Source organism: Somniosus microcephalus, chromosome 29 (genome assembly GCF_052327205.1).
Source record: "Somniosus microcephalus isolate GS21.2 chromosome 29, FLI_Smic_1.0, whole genome shotgun sequence".
In the NCBI taxonomy this organism is placed as follows: Eukaryota; Metazoa; Chordata; class Chondrichthyes; order Squaliformes; family Somniosidae; genus Somniosus; species Somniosus microcephalus.
Window position 1 is genome coordinate 30,292,729 of NC_141015.1, and position 19,969 is coordinate 30,312,697.

The following is a 19,969-nucleotide window of genomic DNA, read 5'->3' on the forward strand; positions in this document are numbered from 1 at the left end:
TTAAGATACAAATCAGAAGATCTAACTGAATGGCGGAACAGGCTCGAGGAGGTGAATGGCCTACTCCTGTTCCTATGTTCCAACTCCACTTAATCCATCCAAGCCACCACTGGTGACATCAAGTTGGCTAGTCAGCTGTCCACGGCGACACGAAGTCTTGTTCGAGGGACAACAAGTTCATCACTTTTCCTGTGGAAAGCAGACACCAGCTCAACAAGACACAGGACATTCCCTCTGAGTGGCCATGATCCCAGGAATACAGGGTGCAACAGATGGCACCCCCATCCCAATGTACATACCAGCTCTCAACAGACAAGATATACCGCTGCCCGCTGGAGAGAGTGCCCTGAATTACCAATTGACATGAATCAGTCATTCATGAAAGAAAGACTTATGAAATATACTGGGTGGCCTGCTGGTGGCGCTGTCCATGGAGAGTATAAATACTCGGGCACGGGCCCAGCTTGCGCAGGACATTCTTAACAGGAACTAGTGACGGACGCAACTAGACCTCCATGTTGTAAAACAGTTGATTAGAGCTTTGTTTAACGCTTAGACCAAGTGCCTAGTAGTTTTCTTTCGTCACCAATGTAGGCAATCCTCCTCACACCCACTTTGAGCAGCGGAACGCTCGCTTTTCCAGCATCAAACAGGTGGACTGGCTGCTGTACTGCTCCATCGTTTCTCCACAGGCTTGATACTGCACCTCCACGTTGGATTTTCACTCACTTCATTCTTGGCTGGCAGTTGCCCTCACCCCCTTCCCCCCAATCCCAAGCCTTGGCAAAGACAGACAAATATTTGAAAATTAAATTTGAAGCTTCTTAAAGGCCCTAATTTACATAAAAGATGCAACAAGCTATTTGTGTGTGTGTATAGATCCATTTAAGCTTCAGTTGCTGGCCAGATTTTGAGCCTGCCCTATTAGGCTAACTGTCAACTCAAGGCCAGAGCTGCGCTGGGAGCTTATGCTGACTATTTAAATAATCTGAGCCCAAAAGGTTGGGCACACGTACCTCAGTGTGCACTGGACCAGCCAGGAAACAGGCCCAGGACAGATTGTGCTGGTCTTGCAAAATTGGTGCTATGAAGTACATGGGCCTGAGTGACCGATGGCGCTGAGTAAAACATTCCTTTTGTTTTTACTAGCAGGCAGAGATCCATCAGCAGCGGATTGAAGAGGACGACGTAACAGCTGGTCCAGTGATCTGCTTTTGCAGTGGTTTATCATTTTTATACTCGTTAGCGTGAACCAACCCACTTTAAGCAAGCTTCGTCCCCCCCCCATCAGTTATGCAGACATAAGCCGAGGTATCAGAAGCACAAGTCACTGATTCTGGTCACTTTTTTTTTATTAGTCCCTCACCATCTTGCAATTTTGCAACCACAAGTTGCCTTCCAGCCCTTATGGAGCGGAAAGTGACAGCAGGGGGGGGATGGGGAGTGCATCAAGGTGATTTATCTGCGGTGGATTTAAAAGCTGCCAGATTTTTTCTTTTCCCAAACTACCACCGCGTGACTGCACCTCATATTACTGCGAGTCAGCTCTGCACCTGTCGTGGGAGCCGGGCTTTACGCAGTAAAAGTGCCCAGAACAGGCAGATGTCTATCTACGTGGTTGTGGTTATATGTCGGTAACTGGGCGATAACAGACTGCTGTTCGACGGAATGCTAGACCTGCAGAGACTTAGTCATCAGTACTATGGGCGACAGCTCAGTGATTGACTTTCTCTGTTGATGCTGGTAATTATATTGCACAGTTTACGAGTCCTTATTTTTAAGATCTATTTAAAACTTCTTTTTATGGGAGTATGTTTATACCATATTATTAGGAAGTTAAAGTATTACTGTAATCAGTGCCTCGGGCATAAAAAGAAGACACTTCTGCCCTAATTTACATAAAAGATGCATCAATACCGAGTGAACACTACATTACACTTTCCTTTAGCTTGTTTACTGGAATCTCGTACAGGAATTTTATAGGTTAATTTTTTTCCAGCCTCAAGGACAGTTGACATCTGGAAACACACGGTAGACTGCTGGACACCATCTGCCTCTTGATCTGTCTCTTATCCATGTGAAGCAAGAACTGGGACTATAAAGCTCCAAGGCAAGTCAGATAGTGAGCTTGGAGCTCACAACAATATTGTGATTAGCCAGACAGTGGCAAAAAACAAACATGCACTGCAGAACCCAGTGAGCTTTAGCATCTAACAGGATGAATGAATTCATTCCGCTGTGATCAAACAGCACCAGTTAACAGCAGCAAGAACTAGAAACGGTTTCATTGGCTTACTCCTGCTTGGCCTCTATGAGCCTGGTCTCATCCTCACTCGCTCTCCTTCACTTGAAATAGCTCTCCACTCTGGGGTCATCCTGGCTCATCCTAGCGACCCGCTCTGACGTAGGGCTGCACTGCGGTTAACTTTCCTGAAAAGCGCCGAGGGCAAGCAGGGCAGAGCAGATGGGCGGCGATCACAATCAAAAGACAACAGGGTGGCACAAGTGGTTACCAATGCGCAGAGTGGCGATGCACTGTTCTACAAAGCTGTAGAACAACAGATGACATTGTTTAGTACAACTGCTAAGCTCAAATGGTTTATTAGGATTGCCAAGCCTCCAGGACTGGCCTGGAGTCTCCAAGAATTGAAGATTAATATCCAGGACACTGTTGCGGGCAACCTTGGAGAAAAATCACAGGAGCATTAAAAAAAGTGTTTTTCCATTTGCTTTGAACATTTCTGTTTATTAGTTATAAAAATATTGGAGATGGGGGGAAAAAAGGCTGTTTGACTGACAGTCAAGAATCATCCAATTGGGTAATAAAGAGTCTGTTTGCTTTCCAATTGGTGTGGGAGGCCGGTTGCCATGAGGATGGACGTGTTGGGCGACCAATGGCGGGAGCATGGGGGCGGGGCAGTTGGAGGCAGGCGGTCACATGATGACACCTCCAGGAACACATTCAACCACAGTTGGTGACCCTATGGTTTATTAACATCTAAACTCCAAGAGGACGACTCCTCTCATTACTCCCCCACCCCCCCAGGCACCTTCTGTTCTAGGGTACTTGCTTTACTTTGCAAAGGTTCTGCTGAGGTTTTATCAAGTCCCAAAAAAGGCCATTTCAAGGTAAAAAGGAGCAGGACTTCCTCAATGGCTCAGTGAGCAAATGCATCAATGGAGTGTTAAGCCAGATAAAGAAGGTTTAAACCTTGCTCCATGTTGAGTTGGCTGATCACCTTCAAGATGGTTGCTATAATTAGCCTCAGTATCCACGGGTTAGGAAAGGGAAAAAAATGAACAGCCAAAGCTCTTGCTCTTGATTGCTATCTGCAGTGTGAGGATAGGATCAGGGTTCTACCTGATTTCTTAGACCAGTAGACTTTTGCAGCTTTGCCAGTGCAGCTCCACGGTTACTGACACTTAGGGCACGATCTTGCCAGCCCTGGGGAGGCAGGTCTGCCAGGAAAATGGCAGAATCTGGGGGCGGGTGCCCATCCTGCCCCCAACCCGCCTCCGTGCCATGTTCCCAGGAGGCGGGTAGCCGACCCGCGCCGGGTCCCGTCTCCTGGAGGCGGGAAGGGGATTACAGCCACTTAACTGCCTGTTAACAGGTAGTTAACAGGCAGTTAAGAGGATTATCCCCATTTTCCCACCAGAGGTGCGGGCTTCCCGACGTCGGGAAACCCCGCCAGGGTCACCGAGGCGAGCAGTGGGTCTGTGGGGGTTGGAGGGGTTCAAAAGTGCGCTGTGGAGATGAGTGATGGGTGCAAGTGTAGAGAGGTAAGTATGTGAGGTGAGTGAAAAGTGATAGAAAATGTTTACATATGTTTGTTTGTTCCTGCAGGCTTCAACAGTTGGGGATACAGAGACTCTCGCATCTCACCGGCAGAGATGACAGATGGCTGCTGCATTCTCCAATGCAACAACCATCTACTTTCTGCTCACAAAAGAGGTTTGGTGAGTCTTGAGTACAAGGACTCATCAAACAACAGAGAATGTCAGTGTTTGACAGCTTCAAACGATGACAATTCATCTGTCAAATATTTTTGACAGATGAAACGTCATCCGCTGACGTTCTCGGTAACCGGCTTCCCCTTAATTGGCCTGCTAAGCCCGCTGGGCGGGCTTAACAAGGTCAATCAAGGGAAAATAGCGTGGGTTGGCCACAAGTCAACGGAGGCGGGACTAAAACCCGACAAGCAGCAGTCCTGCCTCCAACGCGCCCCCATTGGCAAAATCGCCCCCTCCATCATGGTGGAGCTCCACCGTTACCAGAATTTGGATTGGTGGCACTTCACAGTTTCTGTCATTTCAAAAGGCAGGACCTCTACATTTACTGTTGCCCACCCTGGTGGAACTTTACATTTAGAACTCTGCAACCACTTTCTGCCAAGAAGGTGAGCTTGTATAATCTGAACAGTGAAAATGTGTAACGTTTACTGTCCCTCATCACCCAATTGTTGCTGGCTAATTTAGCGTTCAATTAATTTTCAATTTCAATTTCAATTTTTTTTTTTTCAATTTTATTGGTCACATAACTAAATACAAGAAGTGTAATCTAGTCAGTGAAATGCTTTTTTCTTGATGAGCCGAGAGCACCAAGCAGCGAGAACACTTAGCTGCCTGGTACGCACGGAGCTCGCAAGGACGGCAGCCATCTTCATCGGCGCCATCACAAAAAAACACATACCGACATATACACGCATACATACTTTAAATATAAATAAAGCAGACATAAAATAAATAAAAGACATAAAAAGACAGCACATAAATTACAACCGTAAGACCTGAATTTAACATATTTGTAAGATGTTCCCCTATCTGCTATTTTAACGGAGGCGTTAAGCCATTTAAAATACCAGAAGAATGTCATACGAACCCATTAAGTGTCTGTAGGCTAATGCCACCAGTCATTTCTAGGTTATAGAGCCACAAGCTTCACTATCAAAGCTTTATGATTGGAGAAAAAAGCCCACTGAAATTGTAAACTTTACTTGTTTTGCTGTCCATTTAATGCTTTGGTAGTTGTGATTTTCTTTAAATCACTGTATTGTTTCCCAGTAACTGAAACAATTAGTAAAGTACAAAGACAGCGCAGTTGGAAGGGAAATGTAATTTTTACAACTCAAGAAAACACTTGTCTTGCATCAACCGGTCGGATCTCCTCCCACCCTTCATTCCCTTTGATGCAGAATCTTGCTTATTGATTGACAGGAAGTAGTCTCAATGGTAAATTAAACTAATTTGTACTGATTGCCATTTCCCCATCTTTCAAATTAAAACACCACATGCTGTTTTGTACATTTTTTCATCTAGATAATTAGTAGACTGGTTAGTATGCCAAAATATGCAGTTTCTGGGCTGCTTTGCAATTCTTAAGCCCCATAATGGGCCTGGAATAAAGACTGACACGGCAGCGTTTTCCAGAGTGCAGTTTTGCTATTCATCATGTCTTAGGAAGGAACTCTAACCCAGCTCCATCTACTCCAATAAGAATTACTGGGAAGCACCTGAAGAAATGTTCCGAAACGAATATGGTCATATAACGTTAGCCTACAGACTGTAATGTTTTGAGGTCACAGTTCAAATATGCATCTGATCTTTCATTGCCATAGTTTTTAAATGAAACTTGATCGAATTAGCGGGCTTACATTTTAGCCACATCGAAACTTGGCACTGGGTATTGGCACTTGGTCATTTCTTACAGTGCAATTTTGCCATTAATAATTTCGTAGTCAGAAGATCAACCTCAGCCACCTACTCTAATTAAAGGAATTACTGGTACACAAGTTGGCTCCTGGTCAGGCAAGAATGGACAGCAAAGTCCCAAAATTAATACATTTAAATGTCTCAATCCACAAGGTTCCAAGGTTACAGGTCAAACATCCAACCAATATTTAACTCAAGATTTTTATATGAAGTTTGATTCAATTAAAATTCTTTGAACAACTTTGTTTTTTGATTTCTCTCAGTTGTGCTATCCCTTCGCGTGATGCCCTATCATATCACGCAGCAAATACTTCTCAATCCAAAGATCAGCAGGAACATTTGCGTTGGCTGCTCTGGTGCTCATGAGCGAGATTTCAATCGGCGGGGCTGTTCTTGGTGCGTAAGGGGATCCAGGAAGATCCAGACTCACTTCTGTTACTGCTTCCTGTTTTGAATTGCAGCTCTGGTTCACTTCTTGATTGGCAACAGGAAGGGAGGAAAAGTAAGAGGATGAGTCACTTTTGCCCACTGTTAATCGTCTGGAACCAGTGACAATTGCACAGGTCTGTGGGTAGGTCTTCCAGCAACCTTCTCATCCAGGCATTGGGTCTTTGACTGTCCCACTTGGCTACCTTGAATCCGATTTATACATTTTGCCCTTGTTAAACAGGCGTGTCTGACTGATTATTCAGGGTGAGACAATGACAGGATAATAAACATACAAAGAATAATTCATCTATCCCACGCTACCAGGGATGGAGCCACAACAATGTAGAGATGAGTCACAGACCAGTGCTCCTTTTAAGCACAGCTGCCCCGCCCCCGGGATCGGTGAAGTTATCCTATTGCACATATAGATGGGCAGGGGATGCAGGCTTTTAATGAGAGGCGCAGAGGATATCATACATTGCAAGACTGAAGTGCCAGCGGTTTGAAAATGTCATCTGAATCCTGGGCACGATTGGGATCAAGCAGCATAAATTAGGACAAAGGCTATTGTAATTGCAACACTGATCCTTGAGGATCACAGCCTCTGTCAAATATGATAGTTTGTCACAGAGAACAGTACGTACCTGGGAACAATGACCTCATTAATTATTTAATTAAGAATAATTTGAAGTTATAACACTTCAAGCGCAAACCTCAAGCAGGTTATAACTATCTTGTGAAACTAAAGAGATTTCAGTGTTGAAATTACTGCTATTTTCTTCAATAATATATGTGGCCTTAACTTTATCTGAAGGGACTCATTAAATTTTGGGACTATATTTGTGCTGGCTATGACTCAGCTGTTGGCCAACTCTATCATTTATATTCACACATTTCGGCCGATGATGGTGATTGCATTTCCATGTATTCATTGCGAGAATAATCTGTGGCTAGTTATAGGGAAACGCTTTATCCAATATATATTAAGAAAGTTAGCATCCAGAAGATTACATATTGCAGAATGAGTAAATACAGCATCATTCGCAACAAAAAGCAACTAATTAAACATGGAAGTATGATCAATAGAATCTCTCAACAATTGAACAGCTGGTTACAGAATACTTTTGGCCTCACTGTGGGTGGCACCAGCTTCAGGAGGAGCCTAGTATGATAGCAAAATACTGCAGATGCTGGAAATCTGAAATAAGTCCGTAAGGGTGACCCCGAGCTTCCGGTCGCCTGTCACTTTAATTCACCGCCCCATTCCCACTCGGACCTCACCGTCCTCGGCCTCTTGCATTGTTCCACGGAAGCTCAGCGTAAGCTCGAGGAACAGCACCTCATCTTCCGATTAGGCACTTTACAGCCTTCCGGACTCAATATCGAGTTCAACAATTTCAGATCATAACCTCGGCCCCTATTACATTTTTACTTATATTTTTTATCCACACCTTTGTTTTGGCCCTTCCCCCCACCCACTTTCCTTTTTCTCTCTCCCACATGGCAGCTGTCTCTCATTCTGCCAGAACATTTCACACCTAATCGAGAGCCGTCTTTTGTCTCCACTAGTCCTATCACCATCTCGTCTGGTTTTGAATACCTCTTAATGTCTCTTCTCTTTTGTTCTCTCCCAGCCTGGCCTCTTAATCTATTTCATTTCCTGTGCTTCTTTAGTCTTGACAAAGGGTTTTCACCCGAAACGTTGACTCTATTTTCTCTCCAGGGATGTTGCCTGGCCTGCTGAGTTTTTCCAGCATTTTCTGTTGTTATTTCAGGAGGAACCTACTTGGACTTTGGCCCAACTTTGGCTGAGGCTCAGGCCTCCCGGTTTGGGCACGCATTGTCTGAATGCCGATGGTAAAAGGACTGAAAACAGGCCATAACCAATTTTTACCCCAAACTGTGCAGGCAACAGTAAACACAATGCCTTGAGATTATCTTGCTGCACTAAATCAATAGTTTTGTTGTTGAATTTCGAGCCAGAGATCAACTTCCCAATATTTGTTTTGCAGCAGCAGTTCCTCATTATTGGTAATTCAGTAACAGTTCAGCCAAGTTTTATAAGACATTCTGCACACTCACAATGAAAAGAAAGCAATTTAAAATAAAAACATGTATTGTAGATAAGCTATCAAAACAACTCAGAAACAATTGCACAGATACTTTGAGTAAGGCTAAATTTAGGACATTTCTACCTCTCACAGAGACAGGCCTAGAAATTCAATGAGGCACCGCATGTTTTACAGGCGTAAAATGGGCACCAAAGCATTCCGCTGGAAATGCGCCGCCAGCCAGATTCGTATAACATTAAAAGAGCCGACATGGGACCGTGCCTGAAACAGGCATTCGGACACTTACTTTTATATGTAAAGGTCCCAACGCCTGTTTGATGCCTCCTTCACTAAGCTGGATTGCCCTTAATACAGTCAGGGCCAAGCTGGCTGCATTCAGGAAATCCAGTTTGGCGTGCGGCCTAACCAGCGATCCTTAAAGGGACCGCTGCAGTCTGCCACCAAAAAAGTCAGTTTAAAAAAAAAATACATGCCTGAATGTGGAGCCGGGAGGTACAGGAGTGCTCCTCCCAGATCCACATTAAAACCACGGCCTGCTACCGGCCGCTGTCCCTATCCATCACCAACTCGACCCTCTTCCCGATCATCTCCGTCCCTCGCAATCATCTCCCCCCACCTCCCGATCATCACGCCCACCTCTCCCGTTCGTCGTGCCCCTGATCACACCCCCTTTCTAATCGCGCCACCCCCAATTGCGACCCCCACTTCCGATTGCCGCGCCCCGCTCTCCCGTTCGTCGCACCCCAGCCCTCTCGATTGACAACCCTCCTTCCGATCGATGCACCCCGCCCCCCCGCTCTAGCGAGACCTACGTGAGGGCCGCAGCGGCCTGAAATTCAAATGGTCTCCGTGGCGAGCTGCCTGGGGGCGCCCAGCAGGTGTCTGCAGCTCGCCGGTCTGATGTAGGTGAAGGCTGAGGCCCGATATCGGGAGGGCCTCGGGCCTACCCATTCTGGTGCAGGGATCGATCCCTGTGCCCAGTTTGCACTGGCCTGCGAATTTCAAGCCTAATAAATGCAGACAGATTTGCTGGGGTGTTACTGACCATCTCCAGAGCAAAAACAGGAATAGCTATAAATGCAGATGCTGTGATGTCGGTTAGCTCTACAAGCCTGAAGAAATGTTATTTTGATTTTCAATCTCCCCAACAGCAGCAAAACCTATTTTACTTTTATCTTGTATCTGGACTATTACACATGTAATGTACAATTGCTTTTAGATATTAAATTTGGAGACATTGGTAATAACTGCTCGGGACAGATTTATCGGGTTCCTGGTTTGGAATCTATGGTAACAGGTACAAAAAATAAAATCACTCTTTTCCCATCTTGTAATCTCTGCTTTCGAACTCTGCAAAAAAAGCACAAAACGATATCCAAAGAACTCCACAGTGACTGGACTTTCATTTTTATTACACAATGATATATCTGACAGCCTATCAATCCGAACAGATTTCAGCTCCAGGAGTAGATAGCAGGGACCTGGTGTCAACACAACAATCTCAGCTGAATCACACACACTGCGACCGCGACGAGTATAGGGAGAGCTAGACTCACAAGAACTCGGCCGGTGAGCGTTTGAGCAGATATCATGACCCCTGCCCAGTCTTTTACCGAAGTCATCCAGCCCACTTCTCCTTGTGGCACTTCTTCCTTCTCACCCGCGTCTTGGAGAGCATCATCTGGCTGATTAGCCGCACCGCCACCGATTTTCTGCGCATCCTGAAAGAATCAAGCAGAAAAATATATAAGTTTTGAGTTTGCACCAGCAACGTAACAAGATAGAAGATACATTTTTAAAGGACATCAACTTTTGCTCGTTGTAACGCTCATAACAAACAGCACACAGGAAGGGAAAACACAACCAAAAGAAAGACTTGCATTTCTATAGCACCTTTCATGACCACCAGACGTTCCAAATCAGCACTATTGAAGTGTAGTCACTGTTGTAATGTGGGAAACGCGGCAGCCAATTTACACACAGCAAGCTCCTACAATCAGCAATGTGATAATGACCAGATAATCTGTTTTTGTGATGTTGATTGAGGGATAAATTTTGGCCAGGACACCAGGGATAACTTCCCCGCTTTTCTTCAGAATAGTGCCATGTGATCTTTTACATCCACCTGAGAGAGCAAACAGGGCCTCGGTTTAACATCTCATCCGAAAGACGGCACCTCCACCAGTGCAGCACTCCCTCAGCACTGCACTGGGAGTGTCGGCCTAGATTTTTGTGCTCAAGTCCCTGGAGTGGGACTTGAACCAATGACCTTCTGACTCAAAGGCGAGGGTGCTGCCCACTGAGCCACGGCTGACACACAAGTCAAGAGAAATCCTCATCGCATACTGTGCTTCACTAAAGCTTTGATCTCCCTTCATAGACCTTCATAGTGGAGAAAGACAGAACAACAAGAGCAGCAGACTACAGAACCAACAGTGGTAAAGGACGGCGCCCAGGTCTTCACACAGTGAGTCCCAGGACCTCAACAATAGTGTCAGAGAGCAGAACAGAGATCAGGTTACTTCCTCGCAGTAAATGCGAGTTTCCTCACCAGTGCTACATCAGCCCAGCCACTACCGTACCTGGGAAACCCCAGGCCGTAGTGGACAATTTTAACCCTCGCTGCCAGGCAGAAAGTACCAGGTGGGCAATTAAAATCACCCAGATTACTTGCCCACCTGAAAACTCCTGGGCTCCTGAGAAGGCAGCAAGGGCATCTGCCCCATTCCGGTGGGGTCCTTCTTGTACATGTGCGCATCGGGTCCTGATAACTTCAACTCAAGACTTGAGCTGGGAATCCACTGCCACCTCCGCACCAGGCTGAACCAGGGCGGAAGACTATTAGCCCCCAGAGGGGTTGGAAAAGGCACCGTTTATCTTTATTCCTTTGTGGGGCCAGGAACTTAGAGATCTCCTGCCTTGGACAGCGCCCCTTCCCAAACACAAACCACCCACACCCGTGAGACACCCCCGCAATCCAATCCCGCCACCGACCCTGTGTCCGCATCTTGTCTCCAGGCCTTGTGATTTTCCACCACTTTCCACCGTCTTCCTGCCCGTTCTGGACCAGAAGTTGGCCAGTGGGATTTAAATGACTCGGAAGTTAAAAGAGCCCGGTCCTCATTTCCAAACTCTCTTCGCCACACATCCATCCAAAGTTAAAATTGGAGCCATAGTTTCTACGCTAAAAGAAATGATGAGACCCAGTGTCATGATCTAGGATAAGCGGTCAATCTCTGTGGATCGAGCTAGTGGAACTCTCCAGTTTATACTGGTGAGCTACTGCACTAAAGACTCGAGGCATGTCAAAATATCTGCATACATTTTTTTTTATTTGTTCCTGGGATGTGGGCATCGCTGGCAAAGCCAGCATTTATTGCCCATCCCTAGTTGCCCTCGAGAAGGTGGTGGTGAGCCGCCTTCTTGAACCGCTGCAGTCCGTGTGGTGCAGGTGCTCCCACAGTGCTGTTAGGGAGGGAGTTCCAGGATTTTGACCTAGCGACGATGATCGGCGATATATTTCCAAGTCAGGATAGTGTGTAACTTGGAGGGGAAATTGGAGATGATGGTGTTCCTATGCACCTGCTGCCCTTGTCTTTCTAGGTGGTAGAGGTCGCGGGTTTGGGAGGTGCTGTCGAAGAAGCCTTGGTGAGTTCCTGCAGGACATCTTATAGCTGGTACACACTGCAGCCACTGTGCACACATACATATGTGCACACTTGCTGTGTGCTTACACTTGCACACGAGCAGACTTATTTAGGTACCCCAGGGCAATGGACAGCAGGTGAGGAGACAGGGCAAACAGGGGACAGTCAGAGGAATGTATCAGTCAGTCTGCAGGGATTCGGGTGGCCAACGAGCAGTGAGCTTATACTGGCGGACATCCAGATCCGGCCAACATGTGACCCACCCCCGGCACGGGCAGTCTGCTTTGATTTGCAACTTGGAAAGTTTATGCTGCCAAATGGATGATGGATTCTGGGATGAATTCAAACTGTTTCTCGTCACTATTAAGGTTTCCTCAACCTTTATTTTGTTGTTAGTTTCAGCCTGTGCGACGCTCTGTCATTTCGTTCGCCAGCTTAACATAAGCCTGCCAAAAACAGACTCCTTCTATTTACAGAATTTCTTCAACAACCTCGCACACAGTCTTCTTAAGGTTAATTCCCTTCAATCCCACTTCCTGATAAACTTCCCCTTTTGGCTGCAAAAAAACCCCGTGAATTGACTATCTTCTGGTGTGTCAGTTAATCCTGACCAACAGTGGCAAAATAAGTCTGTTGATCGGAAACGACGACTCATGGAGTATGTGGAAAGGGAAACAGCAGCTCCGACGTTGGGCTGGGAGTTGGTTGTTCGTGATTGGCTACGGGGATCAGTGTCGGGACCATTGCTGTTTCTCACTTTTATAAGTGACTTTGATACGGAGTCAGTTCAACAAGGTCTAAATGGAGAGGAGAGGAAGAAGGGAGAGGAGAGGAGGGCAAGCAAGCAAGGAGGGGGAATGTCGGGTGGAGGAAGGGGGAGAAGGTGCTAGCCATCAACACTTTGCAACCTTTTAGTAACTTCAAAAAGACTTCATTGGCTGTAAAGCGCTTTGGGATGCCCTGAGGTCGTGAAAGGTGCTATATAAATGCAAGTCTTTCTTTCCTTATATAAGCCTTCTTTTAGAGGTCCAAACTATTAGTTGTTTGCCACATCATTTTCCTTGCCCACTCTTAGTTCCCATGTACTAATAATTATATCCTTTATGCAATCCAACATACTGATTCAAAAAACATATACTGTATTTCCTTTTGTTATACAAACCAGCAGACAGTCTGACCAATCTAACAGTCCTCGATATAACAACAGAAAATGCTGGAAAAACTCAGCAGGCCAGGCAACATCCGTGGAGAGAGAAATAGAGTCAACGTTTCGGGTCGAAACCCTTCTACAGAACTGAGAGAAAAGGCAGGAAATGAAACAAAAGGCAGTTTGGGGGCTGGGAAATGGGGGAGGGGATGAAAGAAGAGACATTGAGAGATATTCAAGGTGAGACGAGACGGTAATAGGACAGGTAAAGAAACAGACAATGGCTCTAGATGAAGTGTGAAATGCGCTGGCAGAGTGAGAGACAGCTGCCATGTGGGAGAGAGAACAAAAAGGAAAAGTCACAAACCAAAGGTGTGGATAAAAATATAAAAATATAATAGGGGCCGAGGTTATGATCTGAAATTGTTGAACTTGATATTGAGTCCGGAAGGCTGTAAAGTGCCTAATCGGAAGATGAGGTGCTGTTCCCCGAGTTTACGGTGAGCTTCCATGGAACAATGCAAGAGGCCGCAGACGGTGAGGTCTGAGTGGGAATGGGGCGGTGAATTGAAATGACAGGCGACCGGATACTGATTTCTCACCACGTTTTCAAGACTATAATTCTGTTGGAGTAGCACAATCTAAATCAGCACTGCTGACAGGTCACATAACCCCAGTCAATGTTAATGAAAACATGCGTATAGCCTAGCGCTGATTTTTTTCCGTACCTTACACAACCGAGGAATAAGATCATGGTGAAACCCGAGAGATACGGACAGCTCAGTGACGAGCAAGTATGCTGCAAATAATGGAACAAACAGGGTATCTCTGGAGAGCCCCACAGAAAACTCTTTTACCCTTGAGGAATGGAGTAATGTACCTGACCTTTAAATAAGCCTATACTTTACCCAGTGGCATTCTCCCAACCAGTTCAGTCCCAAGGCACCGGTTATCAAATTGCTCAGAGCAATGAGAACAACAGGTTATGCTTTAAGTCTCTCTGAAATCTGCCCCTCATCCAGTAATTTTCCACTAGTGCCTTACTGGTCTTCAGGACATACATTAAGCCCAGAACTGCCCCACATCAATGCCAAGAACAAACAAATACACACTGGATAAACAGCCAGCTGTTCATCTTGAACTGGTGTGTAAATGCTTCGACTAATCAGAAAGCAAAAACTGGTGTAATACTAGAAACCAGACACTCATTCTAACAATGCTGTGCTGACAATGGGTCACTTTAACAGAGGAAAGAGTTAACGGGGAGGAAAATAATTTAAATGTCAAAAATGCAGATACAGGAACAGGATTGTTAAAAGTGTCCAGTGTGCTAATGACGTACAGGATTTAATTTTATTTTCAAAAAGCTCTTCCTATCAATAACGATTCCTTCACTTTCAAATTATTATTGCACTTTGAAGCTCCCAACTGGGCCCATCCATTCGCCACATAAATCTACAGTTATCAATCTGCTCAGCCAGTCCCTCTCCTCCACCTTTGGTGCCCCTGTCCCCAGTAAAACTTTTTACCCTCTCCCATCCCGGTCGTTTCTCATGGTACGGCCCCCTTCTTTGCTCCCTCAAGTCCAGTGGCCACAGACTTCAAAAAAATCTGGCGCACAACTGGCTTCGCCATCCATCGCCACATCTGGCTGGACCACATCCAGCTCTACTGGGTCTTGCTCTCCTCGACCAAAACCGCTCACTACTCCAGGATGGCATTTATTACAGCTCAAGTTTCAACTCTGGGGGATGGAATATTGTTCCGCCTAAGGTCAGGATTGAGAACTCACAGAGTAATACAGACCAAAGCTCCCTTAACTCTTCTCCGACAACAGTTCCCCTTCTTCCACCTCAGTGGCTTCTTTGAATTGAGACTGCCAATTTGGTGCAAATATTAATACCAAAATATGGGTGTCTTTGTGTGGTGGACTCATGGCTGATCATGAATGGCTTGACAGCACTCCCAAACTCATAGACACCATGACTGGTCATTTGTTGGGTTGGAAACTCCTGTTCCAATTCAAATATCATACCATACTGCAGCACATTAGGAACCCAATTCACTGCGTTACTGGTCAGTCTCGAGGTCCTTTTTAAAACAATGATCCTCAAATTAATATTGTCAGATGACACTGTATGCACTTTTAGCATCTATCTTTCATAAAGCTTAATATTTACATTGGAACAGATTTCACATTATGCTTCAAATTTCACAATACAAGAGCAGGGAGGTTCTGCTTGAACTGTATAAAACACTAGTTAGGCCACAGCTAGAGTACTGTGTACAGTTCTGGTCACCACATTACAGGAAGGATGTGATTGCACTGGAGAGGGTGCAGAGGAAGTTTACGAGGATGTTGCCAGGACTGGGGAATTTTAGCTATGAGGAAAGATTGGATAGGCTGGGGTTGTTTTCTTTAGAACAGAGGAGGCTGAGTGAAGATTTAATTGAGGTGTATAAAATTATGAGGGGCCTGGATAAAGTGGATAGGAAGGATCTATTTCCCTCGGCAGAGAAGTCAATAACCAGGGGGGCATAGATTTAAAGTAATTGGTAGAAGGATTAGAGGGGCGTTGAAGAGAAAGTTTTTCACCCAGAGGGTGGTGGGGGTCTGGAACTCACTGCCTGAAAAGGTGGTAGAGGCAGAAACTCTAATCGCATTAAAAAAGTACTTGGATGTGCACTTGAAGTGCCGTAACCTGCAAGGCTACGGACCAAGAGCTGGAAAGTGGGATTTGGCTGGATAGCTCCTTTTCGGCCAGCACAGAAACAATGGGCCGAATGGCCTCCTTCTGTGCTGTAGATTTCTATGATTAATTAATGATTATTACTAACAATAATATATATTTTTTTCTTTTTAACAGATAGTTTGGCGAATACTAGTTCCTTAACTGATATTCCATCTACTCAAGCTTTGCCAATTCTGGCGTCAGGCTCTTTAAGAGATTGAACATCTATTGAGAATGTTGAGGCTTGGTAGTCAGAATATATATTTTTTTAAACCCTGTAGTTCACATGTAACCTGAACCATCTTTTTCAGATGTTGATTACACAAAATCTATCTCCAAGAGGCTGGCATGGGGCCAGCGCCCCCACACGACTGTATGTTAAGGGGTGGGTTTGTCCCAGGTAACTTGCCTAGGGTGGCCAACTCATAGTCATAGAGTTATACAACACAGAAACAGGCCCTTCGGCCCATCGTGTCCGTGCCGGCCATCAAGCCCTGTCTATTCTAATCCCATTTTCCAGTACTTGGTCCGTAGCCTTGTATGCTGTGGCGTTTCAAGTGCTCATCTAAATGTTTCTTGAATGTTGTGAGGGTTCCTGCCTCGACCACCCTTTCAGGCAGTGGGTTCCAGATTCCAACCACCCTCTGGGTGAAAAAGTTTTCCCTCAAATCCCCTCTAAACCTCCTGCCCCTTACCTTGAAACTATGCCCCCTGGTTATTGACCCCTCTACTAAGGGGAAAAGTTCCTTTCTATCTACCCTATCTATGCCCCTCATAATTTTGTACACCTCAATCAGGTCCCCCCCCTCAACTCAGGTTGGATATATTCCTGGAGTTTTCATCACATGATCTCCTGCCTCCGACCGCCCCGCCAGTCAAACGGCCTTTTATTTTTATCCTTCTCCAATATTTTCATATAAACAAACATCGAAAATGAAAAAAACCCACAAATTTTTTAAGGCCCCTGACATGAATCAGTCATTCATGAAAGTAAGACTTATGAAATAATACTGAGCAGCCTACGGGTGGCGCTGTCCAGGGAGAGTATAAATACTCAGGCACGGGCCCAGCTTGCGCAGGACATTCTTAACAGGAACTAGTGAAGGACACAACTAGACCTCCATGTTGTAAAACAGTTGATTAAAGCTTTGTTTAACGCTTAGACCAAGTGCCTAGTAGTTTTCTTACGTCAGCCCCCATGATTTTTCTCCCGGGTTTGCTCTCAGCAGCGTCCTGGAGATGAATCTTTAATTGCTGGAGAATCCAACAACAACTACTTGTATTTATATAGTGCCTTTAACATAGTGAAACATCCCAAGGCGCTGCACAGGAGTGTTATAAGACAAAAAGAAATCTGGCGAAACTGCGTTCAGTTCTGAGCACCACATCTGAGGAAGGACATATTGGCCTCGGAGGGAGTGCAGCGTAGGCTTACCAGAATGATACCCGGACTCCAAGGGTTAAATTATGAGGCGAGATTACACAAACTAGGGTTGTTTTCCCTGGAACTTAGAAGGTTAAGGGGTGATTTAAACAAAGTTTTCAAGATATTAAGGGGAACTGATTGGGTAGATAGAAAGAAACTATTTCCGTTGGTTGGGGAGTCTAAGACTAGGAGACATAGCCTAAACATTAGAGCCGGGCCTTTCAAGAGTGAGGTTAGGAAATACTGCTACACGCAAAGGGTGGTAGAAGTTTGGAATGCTCTTCTGCAAACAGCAGTTAATGCTACGTCAATTGTTAATTTTAAATCTGAGATCGATAGATTTTTGCTAATCAAAGGTATTAAGGGATATGGGGCAAAGGCGGGTATAAGGAGTTAGGTCACAGATCAGCCATGATCTCATTGAATAGCGAAACAGGCTGAAGGGGCTAAATAGCCTCCTCCTGTTCCTATGTCCCTAACCCAGGAGGGCTGGCATCCTAAACTTGCCATGTGGTGAAGATGATCTCCACCTCTGCTATTTCTAACAAAATTGTGAATGTATTTATGAAGAAGAGATTTGCAATCTTGCCGCATGCAGTGAACAAATGGCAGCATTGTGCATAGTAAGTTCCCCAGCTCAGAAACCATCTCTTCTTCTTAGGCAGTCCCTCGGAGCCGAGGATGACTTGCTTCCACAGTAAAAATGAGTTCTCAGGTGACTGATGAGTCCAATGCGGGACCTACAGTCTCTGTTACAGGTGGGGCAGACGGTGGTTGAAGGGACGGGTGGGTGGGGAGCTTGGGTTGACGTGCGCTCCTTCCGCTGCTTGCGCTTGGCTTCCGCTTGCTCCCGGCGAAGAGACTCGAGGTGTTCGGCGCCTTCCCGGATGCTTCTCCTCCACTTTGTGCGGTCTCGGGCCAGGGATTCCCAGGTGTCGGTGGTGGGGATGTTGCACTTTTTCAAGGAGGCTTTGAGGGTGTCCTTGAAGCGTTTCCTCTGCCCACCTGGGGCTCTCTTGCCGTGCCGGAGCTCCGAGTAGAGCGCTTGTTTTAGGAGTCTCGTATTGGGCATGCGGACAAGGTGACCCATCCATCGGAGCTGTTCGAGCGTGGCCAATGCTTCGATGCTGAGGATGTTGGCCTGAGCAAGAACACTGACCATCAAGCAAGGCTGGAGACCTTGACCCACAGGGAAGGAAAAGAAAGCTAATGGATAAGTAAATCCCGGTGACTCATTGCAACTTGCTCATTAAAAGTATTGGCATTCCGGGACCGGTGGGCGCCGTGGAGACTGGAGTGCATCGTCACCCCGGCCGGTGTGATTTTAGTTTAATTTGATTTGTCTTAAAATTAATCTCAGTATTTTAAGTTACCTGACAGTTCACTTGTTTGGCCGGGAGAGCAGCGATGGAGAGAGCCCTGCAGATGGAGAAGAATATCAACCAGAGTCTGCTGGATCTGCACAAACTCTCCGCTGGGAGCGCCGACCCTCATTTGTGTGAATTCCTGGAGACCCACTATCTGGACGAACAAGTGAAGATGATCAAGAAGCTTGGAGATCACATCACCAACTTGAAGAGACTGGGACCCCTGCCTTGTAGGCAATGATGGCTTGTGACTTTGCACAAAAAGCCGAGGCTTGAGCTCTGTAAATGTCATGAACTGTAAATAAAATGTTCAAATTTTAAAAAAAATAAGAAGTCCTATTGGCAGAGGTGTGGGAGCACAACAATCAGTTGTTCCTCCTTCTCCTCCTCGGCAGCCACAAGATGGCGTGTTGCCTGATGGGGACAGGAACCAAAATATTCCCAGCTAAATTATAACAGTAAAAAAAATTATGGGTCTTCATATTCCATTTGAAAATCGTCAGGGGTACACAGGAAAAGCTCCACGATGTGTAATTATCAAACCTGAATATTGTGTCCTCCTAACTGATGTTTAACTTCTGCTCTTGTGCCGGTTATCAGAAAACAATTAAATTAGAAGGGAGCTGTGGGGGATGCACCATTAACTTAGTCCAGCAACTAGTACATGAAACAGCTATTAGAATAAGCAGTTTAAATCATTAAACCCAGTATTGTAAATTTAATCTATGCACTGGTGGAAATAATCTCCACACGTCTATACGCCAGATGAAAGGATTGAAATATTTAGTTTCTATATGGATCTCCCATGGTAAGTCAGCAGATGGGTTATTTTATAAGGGCAGGAACATTATAACATGCAACGCACAATATCTTATTCCGCTGCTCAGGTGCAACTATATGTAACTGAGCCACAAGGTTTAATTAGACATGCAGAGGTCAATTCGAGGTCAGTCCCACTTGGGGACCTCCTGAGGTTAATTAGAGGATGGAGAGTGATTGTTTCTGAAGATTGGCAGCAGCAGGAAATGACCAGCTTTCTTCCTTTTCTGAAAGATTGCTTTGCATCTGTAAAAGAGCGACGGACTCGATTAATTTGCACACAGACAGATACATATCTCCTACGGCGAGTGAGTCAGCGGTTATGTTATTGCAAAAAGAGGGGGCGCTGTTGTGGCATGGGAGTGTGGAAGGAGTACACATCTCCACTGAAAGGACTTAGAAAGAAGCGATCTGGTCATAGACAGTGGAGCAAGCATTTCTGATTGGAAAATAACTCGTTATTCACTGCACGTTGATATACAGATTGTTTCCCTCACATACTGCAGCTAGATAAATAAATCTGTGCATGTCTTACAAGGAGAGTGAATGATTCTTTACCTAAAGATATCAATTAGGCATTCTGTCATCCGGTTAGGGCACAGGTTTTTATAATGAGGG

General features: G+C 45.5%; 1 protein-coding gene across 14 annotated transcripts in view; it reads right to left on the minus strand.

Moving 5' to 3' along the window:
• Positions 1-19,969, minus strand: part of kcnma1a (potassium large conductance calcium-activated channel, subfamily M, alpha member 1a) — a 1,094,159-nt gene that overhangs the window by 806,704 nt on the left and 267,486 nt on the right. For all 14 annotated transcript variants that reach the window (XM_085970505.1, XM_085970490.1, XM_085970491.1 and 11 more), the window contains exon 2: positions 9,770-9,934. In XM_085970505.1, the coding sequence (XP_085826631.1) occupies positions 9,770-9,934 (165 nt within the window). The remainder of the gene's footprint in view (positions 1-9,769; positions 9,935-19,969) is intronic.